The 12,104-nt window shown below is 39.8% G+C and overlaps 2 protein-coding genes across 4 annotated transcripts in view; both read left to right on the forward strand.

Moving 5' to 3' along the window:
* The window catches only part of unc-13-4A (BAI1 associated protein 3), a 71,877-nt gene extending 61,314 nt beyond the window's left edge, over positions 1 to 10,563 (forward strand). For all 3 annotated transcript variants that reach the window (XM_086971133.1, XM_022844753.2, XM_086971132.1), the window contains 10 exons: positions 1,837 to 1,980; positions 2,149 to 2,250; positions 2,987 to 3,202; positions 3,504 to 3,614; positions 3,874 to 4,092; positions 6,986 to 7,181; positions 7,671 to 7,833; positions 8,263 to 8,380; positions 8,566 to 8,644; positions 8,935 to 10,563. In XM_086971133.1, coding sequence (XP_086827259.1) covers positions 1,837 to 1,980; positions 2,149 to 2,250; positions 2,987 to 3,202; positions 3,504 to 3,614; positions 3,874 to 4,092; positions 6,986 to 7,181; positions 7,671 to 7,833; positions 8,263 to 8,380; positions 8,566 to 8,644; positions 8,935 to 9,020 — 1,434 coding nt within the window. In that variant the 3' untranslated portion in view covers positions 9,021 to 10,563. The remainder of the gene's footprint in view (positions 1 to 1,836; positions 1,981 to 2,148; positions 2,251 to 2,986; positions 3,203 to 3,503; positions 3,615 to 3,873; positions 4,093 to 6,985; positions 7,182 to 7,670; positions 7,834 to 8,262; positions 8,381 to 8,565; positions 8,645 to 8,934) is intronic.
* Positions 4,269 to 5,518, forward strand: LOC111266910 (glycogen synthase kinase-3). The gene is made up of 2 exons (XM_086971134.1): positions 4,269 to 5,105; positions 5,372 to 5,518. Exons 1-2 carry the CDS (start codon positions 4,331 to 4,333, stop codon positions 5,392 to 5,394), a joined length of 798 nt encoding a protein of 265 aa, XP_086827260.1. The 5' UTR covers positions 4,269 to 4,330; the 3' UTR covers positions 5,395 to 5,518.
* Positions 10,564 to 12,104: the final 1,541 nt, after the last annotated feature.

A 12,104-nucleotide genomic window follows, 5' to 3' on the forward strand; every position in this document is an offset into this window, starting at 1 on the left:
CACCAAGCAAACCGCCTATGTCGGAAATGAGATTTTCAATCGTTTCAAAGCGAATAATCTTTAAAATCACAGTGCATTGTCGGGTTTGAATGTCTATTTGTAGAGCTCTGTGTTTGAGCTATTGCATCCATTATTTGACTGCGAGGTAATGCTTTCTAAAGTCGTGTTAAACCAGTGTTCTTTTGCAATAGCTTTTCTTTAATCTCTTTATACATATTACCACTTTAACGCATTAAATACGGGCTAGGCAAGTGAGGCACCAAGTTTAATTTCAAATACTGAAATATCATAACGTCTCTATAGTATTTTTGCATCAAAAATTTGTTATTCTCAGCAATACGTGATTTGAAAGCTGCTCCGGTAGAGTTGTAAGCGGCCATACTACCGTCACGCTATACTTCTGTTCAATCAATCCCTGTCGAAGAGAGATCGAAAGCTGGGTCAAGGTGATCTCTTGTGTAGCCAAAGCAAACAAACAAACGTCATTCGAAAAATGTTGACAGCGGTGTATTTGAAATACCAGAGAATCCAGGTCTGCGCACGTTTACTTCCGTAATATTGTATATATACATGTATATATATATATATATATATTTTTTTTTAATAATTTTCCTACTGGTATAATTAATAAAATTTATGCAATCAAGTGTATTGATTGTCCAGGGCTATTTAGCGGACCAACGATTTCGAACTACGTTTATACTGTTTAGCACCCGTTGGCGAACGAAATTCGGAAGATATTTCCATACAGTTTTTAGCCATCTACTTCAGTAGTTTAATTGTGTATTATACGACCATGATAAATTGAGAGATAAAGACATCGTTTAATAAAATAAAGAGAGATAAAGTCACCTTTTTGTAATGAAGTTTCTGTGTTTAATGAAACCTCTGGGGAAGAGGATTTCCGGTAAAACAAGAGTTCGTTATATCCAATTTCCGTTCTAAAAATAATAAATGATTTTTAGCATGAAAATCGGAAAACTCAAGGCTTTTTACACACGCTTTAAAAGCTCAATCGGGGGAACGGGTTCTTGTGTTCGCGGAACTTGAAAAAAATAGCATGGATAGGGCCTCTGACTACACCCTACCTGATTCTCTCAAGCACCTGGTATGAAACTGTAACCTAAGCACCGAAGATGACAACAAAAAGACAAAAATACATTTCTTATCGATTGAGGTTGGGTTAGGTAGGTAGGTAGGTGAAAAAAACTTTCAAACACAACAGAGACAATTTGCTCAACTCTTATGATAAACGATATACGATACATTTTTGAAATCATAGAAATTTTCCGAAAAGCCCTTATTTTCTTCGTAGCTATCAACCTCCAAATATGACTGCATTAGTAATAAACTTATTTCACCGAAGGCTCCTTTCCCGGTATTTTCCGACAGTTTCAATTAGCAGTCTCATTTCGTAGAGGCGTAAACAAAATCGCTGAGCACTAAACCTATACATATTTACCTAAAGTTGTTATTATGAGTACATCTAGTCAGTCGACTATCAAGGATAGACAAAGTTTTTACGAAAAAAAAAAAAAAAAACATTCACCTACCAGTGGTTTGAGTTCTTCGGCCCATCAAATAGCTCCAGGCAACCTAATGCAAACACAATTAAGTTGATTATCACTAATTACTTGAGCTACTTGTCGGCTTGTTTCGTTCAATCGTCAGCCAGCAGTCGCAGCTTATAAATGTTACCTTTATCTATATAAAATACATACATATCTACAGCCATCTCTTTATCTTAATAATCAGTGGACCATCCATTTTAAGTTACTCTGCAATTGCCTTACTGTTTTCAATATATCGCGTGCGTATCTGTGTATTTTTATTTAGCTGAGATTTGTCGATACGAATGTGCAGTACAGTACATCAGCCGTTGATACGACGGCATGTTTCGGCCAAATTAAGGAGTTCTGGAAGCAGCTTTCATGGCCTGATCCTCGGACAGCATATCCTTTCGTGCTTCGCATCCTCGAGGTAACCATCTTGTTAACAGCAGCCATAGAGCGCATTGGTATTTAGATGAATAACTGAAACAGTTAGCAGGAAGACTAAAATACACGCATCGATATGCCTGCATTTAGATAATGACATTCACAGACTACTGCTAAGCCGTCCATTCGTCTAACACGTAATCAATGGCAGGCAATCTGTGACGGATCAATTTTCTACGGCAACCTGTGCCATATGAAACTAACGACAGCCGGATACTATGATGAAGACGGACAGTTTGACGTTACAGAAGAGGTAAGAACGTTCGTTCTCCGAAGATTTGTCTAGTCCACATAAATTGCTGTTATTTAATGTACACGTCATTATTATCAGTGTGTGATTCATTGCTTTACGAATGATGAAGCAAAAATTGATGTCAAATATATAGAAGCGTTGCCTATACACGAGTAGCCCATAACGTCAGTTTAAAGGTCGAAGAACGATAAATCGGCGTCTCACAAAATGAATTTTTTTCTTGCCTTTCTTTTATTTCGTAAGAAACACAAGTCTTTCTTTTTCGTAGATTTGGTAGTCATGGCTTTCCGTAAATTTGTAGTACATCACGGACCTCGTCTTACCACTGAAACAATCATTCATCTTTGATGATACAATTTGTACATAACTGCATAACAATAAAAGGCATGGTATAACTAGCGAATATGGTTCGAACGTGGTACTCGCTAGGGTTGGATACGATCATTAGCATTCATGCCAGATAAAGAAAATTAGTAATTTTTTGTAGACGTCCCTTAAGCTAGAGTCTTGACAACTTCTAAAATCATCGCCCTGATTAACAATGTCAGTTTATTTGTAGAAGGAAGTTCAATGGCAGCCAACTTAGATTCCAAGCAGTTTATAAGAAGACATGATCGGGAAAACACGAAGATCTGGTATTTGCCTAAAGGTCCCCATTGACGGGCAGGTGTGTAACACTGGGTCTGGCTCGAATGAACTTCGCTGTTCAGTGATACCTTATCGTTTTGAGTTGCAGGTGTGTATTATCATCAACAACATTGAGCACGTCAGACGGGCACTACGACCTCTACAAGAAGAGTTAGAGTTCGACAAAATTTTAGCGGCTGTAGAAAAAGTCGATAGCGATTTAGCATCCGATCGTTGCAGAGCAGCGTTCTACGCAGAGCTGCATACTGCGGAAGACGAGGTCATACACAAGATACTCACGGTCATCGCTGGTCTTACAGAAAAAGTTAGGACTAGTTATACGATGTTACGGCTGCCACGATGCTGATGATTTCTATGATTATTCTTATTCTTTGACGTTTTACAGCATTTTTTTTTAATGTAAAGATCAAATTGGTTTTGCTGCCTCTGTACCATAAACATCTATTTGTTTTTCGCCTTTATGATGGTGATGATTATTATCGTAACAACGCTTTACCTTACAGCCTAGTTGGACCTAATTCTCTAAACGTTACTCTCCGTTAAGGCTGCCCCACATTGTAATGTCATGTACCTATGTTTCTATGATTTATCTTCCATTTCCACAGATGCGTCCTGACGTGAAAAAATTTTTATTTCATCTTGCCTGGGCGCCGGAAAAGGTGGCCACTAAATCTGCACTGGCGCCACTTGTAGATTACCTTGACACCAATTTAAAGGTTTGTATAACACACGTACCCCTATAGCTGCTTTGTGACGTTTAGGCCGCTCCTAATGTCAGACGCTACTTTCTCCTAGTTTCGCACTATATTCCTTTATTCCTACAGCTTTTATTGGACTACCTCGTCCAATCAGGATGTCAATTTGCACAGGCATTTTCCTTAAATAAGCATTGTAACAGCAACTTAATAAACGTAAATTTAAGAACAATCTAATGTATATTCTATCGTATCTTAATTGCCCCATTATTTTGGTTAGGTGTTGTACAATAATTTGATGCGTGTGAACTTCTACCGAGTATTGGAGGCCGTATGGCGGGTTGTCCTCCAAGAGCTGACCATAACAGCTCGAAACAATGTTGGCGAACAGGCTAATTTCTTTCAACGGCTCTTCACAGCGTTAGGCCATCTGATCGAATTCTTTCACGGAGATGACAAAGGTCTATCACTGAAGAGTCTGCACAGCCTTGCCTATCAGGTATACATATATGTCTGCTCACCCCCTAAACCGTTAATATCAATGCTTCGCTACAACAATGGTAAAAGAATAATCGAAAAATTGCTATACACATATTACAATAAGCTATGCTTGGTCTAGCTGGCGTCGAGGCAGTTTTGTTTTGGCTCGCAACTAAACTATCGATTGTGCAATGCCCGCACGATTCGTCTTAATCCCTCGACAACGACGTCTTTAAAAATCCAATACCAATGATCCCATGGGTAAAAAGCGTGAGGTTACTATTCTGCCGTTTCTCACAAATTGGTACAAAGGGCGAAAGTCCGAGTCCGAAAAAGGGGGTCAAACCAACCGCGAAAAATCCGATCCAGAGGCCAGACCTAAAACAGTCACAGCGATAACGACAACAGCAACAACAACATCAGGCAGCTCTAGCGAGGACTCTAAGGACTGGGAAGAAACTACAGTGGACTCCGTCAACGGAACCTGCCAGATAAGGCTTTGCTATAGAGTACTCCAGCAATGTGGCAAAGGCACCTTCGGAACGGTATTCAAAGTCAAAGTAGAGTCTCCGGATTCTGTTGAAGAGATCCTAGCCATGAAACTGGTCAAAAGTCGAAAACGGGCTAAGATGCGAGAAATTAACATGATGAAACTTATGAATCATCCAAATCTTGTAAAACTGCGTTATTTTTGCACCGTTGGTATGTGTCAAATGCGGACTCGTCAATTGATATTTATGGAATGGATGCCTGAGAGTTTGCACGTGCTCGTGTCTCGTCACAAAAAGCAGCAGGTTCCAATTGCACCAGTTTTAATACGTTGCTTTACGTGGCAGGTGTGTCGGGGTTTAGCTTTCATGCACCACCGGGGTATCGCGCACCGTGACCTTAAGCCCTTGAACATGCTGGTCGACTTTTCCAAAGGCCTTCTGAAAGTGTGCGATTTTGGCTCGGCGAAACTTCTAACCGACGGTGTACCAAACACTGCTTATATCTGTTCGCGTTGGTATCGAGCGCCTGAGCTGCTCTACGGTAATAAGCGTTACAATTGTGCGATAGATATTTGGTCTATTGGATGTTGTCTCGGTGAGATGATCCGATTAGCGCCCTTGTTTCGAGGTCACAATACGGCCGACCAACTCGAAAAAATTTTGCGTACGTTAGGATCGCCAACGAAACGTGAACTCATCAAACTTGGCGTAAAGGACAATGAGTTACCCAGTCAACTTACCGCAAAAGATATGAACAATGTACTAGATTGCCGGGCGTCAAAAAATACGAGGTCGTTTCTATTGCAGTTGTTGAGGTACGCCCCCAGTGACAGGCCAACAGCGTGGGATTCCTTAGCAGACTCATTTTTTGACGAGCTACGGTTGCCAGAGTGCTGCTTACCTAATGCGGAGCCGCTTCCCGAACTATTTAACTTCAGTACTGAAGAACTAGAATATAATTCGCAGATAAACGACTTGTTAAAGCCGAAAGTATCTAGCGCACGATCCACTCTAAGATTGAGTGCTTATGCGAGCGCACGTTCTAGTCTTCAGATTAACGCTTATAATAATAGTAATGATAATTATAATAATACTAACAATAGTCAGCTTACAAGCTATGTAGCCCAGGTGGACCCACCCAAGAAACAATCAAGTTCACGAGTAAAAACCGCTTATACGTGATTATATTGACTCTATTTAAAGTACTCTACTATATATACATTTATGTTTTTGAAGATTTGTCTCACCGATCAGACACACCGGACCGCTCACTCGTTCGTGTTCCGATTATTGTTTACATAAATGAGCACAGCATGGTGGTGATGATCTAAAGAGGTTAAATGAGGTGGGAGAGGTTAATTTAAGTTAAAGCTGAAATGAAAGAACATAGTTAACCCTTCAAAAAACTAATTGACAAATTGATTGCAATGGCCCGAATCGGCCTTAGTAACAGTTGACATTACCCACACCGTTGTAGCAGTTCTTTAATTTTCAACGCTTTCTCAGTGCGCTAAATATGACTAGAAAGCTCGTTTCATCGAATAAATGTTCGATATGTATATATGTATGTACAGTGTTATTACGTAACACGTGTTCATTGTAGATATTACTATAAAGCGCGTACTGCCTTGTGTTACCTAATTGCACGGGTGTGTTTGTTAACAAATACCTAAGAAGAGCAAATGCTCATGATGCGTAGTAATCGTCTATGATAGGCGTATATGCTTATTTAACAAAGTCAGTCTGCTCTCAACTGTTTTTGAGCACCTAAGTGAAATAAAGGTATTTTTGAAACACGGGCTGCTAGGAATCTCTCCGTTTTTCGGAGTTCTCATATTCAATGTGCCCTTGTGAGAAAAGTCGTTCGACAGACTGACATATCTGAAAAAATATTTGAAATTTCTAAACGATTCATGAATGAGCTTGCTTATTGGTGAAGACGTGGGTGTCACAAAGTATATTTCTTCAAACTCGTTTATGCAAGACCTCGGTATGATAAAACGGTATATACAAATAGTACACAATTCTTTTCACAATATCGTCATCACAATAGTGTACCCCTAAATATATATATATATATATATAGTACAACTAAGAATCCTCAGAATTCAGCGACTCGGACTATATAGATATTTATAATAAAGATAGGGAAAACACAATCACTTAAAAGATGGGCTTATTTTATTTACTGCTCTCCGAAACGACCCTAAGTAATACGTGTAAATACCGACGCTTATCGAAGGCCCTAGAGGTTCGTAATTTCACTTGACTGCTCATCCAAAGGATGGACCATTTTTATCAGACCTATGGTTTACACCATCTGATAATACATTCCTTTCCATATTTGTCTTCAAAGTTAAACTAGTTACATTTATTGGGCAGTACTTGTATGTATACTTGAATATTGACTTGTTTTTCTAGGACCTCGATCGCCTACTGAAGCTGCATAAGGCTGACACACAATACCTTATCGAGATGTATTGCCTACAGCGGCTAGAAGAACAACGGCGCCAAAATCAAAGCGCTAGTTTTGGTGGTCAAGCGAGTATCAACCCGTACGGGTACCTCACAGTAAAGACGTTTTATAATGCCTCTGGCGATTGTCTCACTGTTGATGGTTAGTCTCTAGCATTTTTATCTTAGGAAGATATCTTCTTACGCATGAGTAAATGTCGTACAATGTTACCTGTAGAATAGTTATTCATTGCAACAGATAATGTCTGTAGTATGGCAGTTGCACACCGACATTGTTCACCCACTGTACTTTTATAAACTGAACTTTTTATAAGAAGTTGTATAGCTTTGTTTTCTGGAATATACCAAAAAGCGTTCATACAATTAAATTAAAACAATAATTAATACACCTCTGAAACCACAGTATATCCCATAATATGAGACAGTATCTGCACATGATATATTTGCACAGAAAAAATGTATCCTAGTATGAATAAAAAGACTACATTGTCAACTAACCGATTCCGTTCAAATTTTATGTGAAGTACTTCAAAGAGGTTTAGGAGTTCACTTCAGAAATGCGTGACCCATAAAGCTAATGAGTCTGTTTATAACTGCTCATCTGTGCTTCCTTCTTATGGTCGAACAACAGTAATGAACGCGCGTGATCTGTTACCATTGGACCCGAACGGGTACTCGGATCCATTTGTGCTTGTCGAACTGCAGCCCCGCCACCTCTTCCCGAATTGCCCACAACATCGTACACGAGTGCAAAAGCGGACTCTCTATCCTATATTTGATGAAACGTTTGAATTGTACGTATATGGTAAACGCGAATAAGGTTGTTTGAATTCAGTTATATTTAGAAAAATAACTTGGTGCATTTACTGAACAACAAGCGCCAATTGTAGAAAATATGTTCTATTTACTAATGAAGAGAAGCAGTGGAACTGCTCGTCTACTGACATCATCCTCGTAAATCGAATCAAACCTAAGAGAAAGATATTCGTGGAAACCAAGCTACATTGTACCACTTGTAGTCACCGCTAGCGAATGCCACGTTGCAGATTTTGTGAACGTAGTATCTACGTATTAAGTAGTTTAAATTTAAAGAAAGGACGGAGCTATATACTTCGACGTAATTGTGAAAATAGACGTTAAGCCGAAATTATGTACTCCTGCATCCTAACTGGAATACATATTCTGTTTTCTTTTTTACTCATTTCATCCGCAATAATTTAAAGCTCGGTAACGGTAGACAAATGCCGACAAGAAGTGGCCCTTATGTGCTTTACTGTCATGGATCACGACATGATGACACGCAACGACTTCGAAGGAGAAGCCTTTCTACCCCTTACTCAGGTTTCTCTAGTTAGATGATTATAGGGTGATAGAATTTGTACGAAAGACGGGCAATTAATCCACACTAAACAGTGCAGAACAGCTTGAGCTCATAATGCGAATAGCTTTTAGGTTTCTGATTATACTGCCAGTTGCTCGTCTGCTGACAATAAATAGCTAATGAAGGAATCCACTTACTCCGTTAGATTCCGGGAGTTAATGGTGGCGAGAACATCCGGAACATCACCCCTATGGACTTACCACTTCTTCAACCCAAGGAGAAAAGTAAGTTGCAACAACCATTCTGGGCATACCTATCGCACCATAGCGCTCGGCACATCACGTGCGATATATAATTTCTATAGCTCAAGTTCTAAATATGTATCCGTATCATGGTCGTCTCATTTATTATTAATGACCATATTTAAAATAATCCCGTTTGTCGCAAATTGTGGCAGATGCATTTTTGCACTTTTTTTAGGATGGAAAGGCGGGCTAAATTTTAATGCGCCTTCGTAGTATGGCGCCCTAAATTTTACATAGAAACTGACGCAGTCGTCATTCAATGGTTGCAGACGAAATCCTCGGCGCACTTGAGGCCCGCCAATGGGACAGGGACGCCCAAGAGTTTGTAAAACATCAGAAGCGACGCAAGATGTAAAAGGCAGAGGAAATCATAAGGCATATCGGCCTGTGGATGGCCCATCAGCGTTTAAGCGATGAGATGATAAAGGTCAATATAAGATGTTCCACACTCCCTGGGCTCCCAGACAGAGATCTGCTGGGCCATGGATAGTGAGTTAAAGAGACAAGAAAAAAAACGAAAAAAAAACTAAGCATATCACGGCTTCGATCGAGCAGAACTTCCTGTTGGATCGAATTGCGTGCCACCGATATTTGACATGCAAGTTACGGCATGCAGGGAGCAGGAAGGTCGGCGTCATGGTCAACACGGTTACGACACGCAGATTGGTCCCGAGGAGCTCAGCGTTAAGAAGCTGCCTCGCATACGCTTCAACTAACCCAACAAGCAATCTAGATAGTGCACTCGGCCACTATACGTCACAATCCGTACTTTTATATGATGAAACGAAAAAGCCAACAATGCTCTTCAACTTGGTTGTTTTTCTGTGGCCCAAACCAGCGACGCCACGGGACAATAAGTGGAGCCGTCAGCACTTCCATTACGCATCAGATACACAAGGAACGCATTAGTTTTAACCGAGTGACCATATATTGCTACCTAAATCCAGTGTTCTGCAAGACCTTCCTCTTGTGTCAGTAACGCAAACAAGGAAATTTTTATATTTGTAACAAATCAAAAAATTCTAACAATTTTTTAATAGCAAACCGCATGAACCTAGCTCTTCTCGCTGGTACAACCATAATATACATTTACAACGAACTACTACCAAGATTGTCATTACTACTACTGTAATCGAAAGATCCCAGGCTTAGAACATTTAAGGCTATGTAAATAGTCACAATCAGCAGCCAACTGTATTTGGAGTAAGAGACATTGGAAGGAGAAGGAAACGTCCGTGCCGCTAAATTGCCGCTGAATCGTGAAAGTCGGAAAACAATATTTACGATTGTCAACTACAATTGATCACCGCCAAGGATGGATGATGGAGTGCACATTGGCTTGGCTGTCCTATTGTCAAGCCGAAGCAGCAGATGGCAAAAATCGGAGTGAGCAGCAACATGATTTTCGCCTTGCCGGCGGCATGAATCATTTCGATGACTACGACCTAAACGATTGTCAAAATAAGAGAATATCAATAACCTTTTTCGAACGACACGCTACGAGCGATAAGAAAGAATATTCACATCAAGCCTCCTTGATTTGCAGGTATGACGATCATAGAGAATCCACAACCATTAAGATGACAGCAATTACTGTTAGTTTATCAACGTATACGTGATAAAAGTCCAAGCGAGACCGTTTAAATATCGCGCCATTATTAAATTATTACAACGTTGTTGCCGTCATCGTTATTACCATTACTGACTTTACACGTCATTATCATTAGTACATATTGTCCTACAATGGAATCGGCAACAACAGGTTAGTGGAAGAAATAAACTATTTGTGAATTCGATTCAAAATAAGTTATATATCATACAAATTTACGCAGACACATCACCCTCTTGAACCGGAGCGCAGCTGGTTAACTGATTAAACTGTACAATTTCTCTATTTACTTCCGCCTCATTATTATTATTCCCTGATATGTAATGTATGCTTAATAAAGGCAATCCTTGTTCGTAACGAGATTCTTCTAGGCTAATCGTAGCAGTGTACATTTGTGTCAGATTCCCAGTAGAAATAATTTACAGTAGAATAGGGAAGCGCGCGAACGAGGGTGTTTCAAATAGTGAACGAAAACATGATCAACATTCTGTGTCTTTGTGCGAAATGCACAGCTTGCATGAATGAACTTCTGTAAACGTTGCAACAAAATTAGCAAGTTACCGTTGCCAACTCCACTACGTACCTTCCTACGATGTAATGGTACGTCTCGAATAAGCGGTACTTTTACTTCGAACTGAATTTGCGTTCTAAGGATTTCAGCAGCTATCAACTCATATAGGCGTGGGCTCAGTTTAACTAACTCATTTGGCATAGTCAACATAGACGACTAGAGGAGGCCCAGCATTCACAGATAAATGATGTCTTTGTTGGACGAAAACAGGCTTCAAATCGCACATAAATCTACGTGTGTCGGGCAGCATTCATTATTGTAACGACGAATAAGTATTAATTACGTTTTACTTACTTTAAAATAAAGCTAGACGCCTGCGTCAAGACGTCTTAGAGGCTGTGTCGAAAAAGCTGCACAGTATCAATGAATCATCCGCTTAACTAAGGTGTGACAAATTTAGATTTATATATATGAGCAATCCTTCACACACTTCACTGTGATCATGTTCTCCCTCATCTTTGTACGATATCTTACGTCTGGGCCATTGCAATGATATTGCATCCACGTCCCGTTTCGAAGTATGTTAAGGATATCAAATAATACACTTCTCGTCCGGGATACCGAATGATAACGAGTCGCCTAAATATGGTTGTCATCGAATTGCTTAACTTAGAATCTGCTTTTCCTTAAAGATTGTCATCCGTTATGTTGCACACGTATGCTCGATTGTAGACCACTGTACCATTAGAAGAACGGTTATTTTATCGACGCGGCCCCTTGGTAGCCAAGTCGCTGGTTGAAAGAAACGAAGTGACGCTATTTTGAGTTCCATTAACGAGACATAAACAGCAAACAATTTGTGTAAATAACGAAAGTTATTTAGATGGCTATTTTGTCTCTAAGGTGAATTAGAGTTAAGTTTGAGTGTTCAGCGTGATGTGCCGCTTAGCGTTTCGACTGCTCGTGGCAAACAAATTAAATTACCCATCTAGAAGTTCCTCTGCGAACATAATTTTTCGATCATTTAGCATGATATACTGACGGGCATATGTAGCTGTTATACCTGATGGAACAGCGCCTACAAATTTTTTGCTAGCTCTCCGACGGTTACAAGATCGACTAAAAACAAGCCCATGCTTGCTTGATGCTTACAACAGAATTCACAAAATCCTATGGAACAGTCCTTCATAAAATCGTTTGCATTTATTGTGCATGTTGGGCTCTCGCCCAACAAAATTCCGATGAAAACTACCTATTCACTACATACTCATTGTTTTTAGGTAGTGGTAAACTCTTAGATTTTAATTAAGTTGCATTAC

This window comes from Varroa jacobsoni, unplaced genomic scaffold (assembly GCF_002532875.2).
Source record: "Varroa jacobsoni isolate VJ856 unplaced genomic scaffold, vjacob_1.0 scaffold_1127, whole genome shotgun sequence".
Lineage (NCBI taxonomy): Eukaryota > Metazoa > Arthropoda > Arachnida > Mesostigmata > Varroidae > Varroa > Varroa jacobsoni.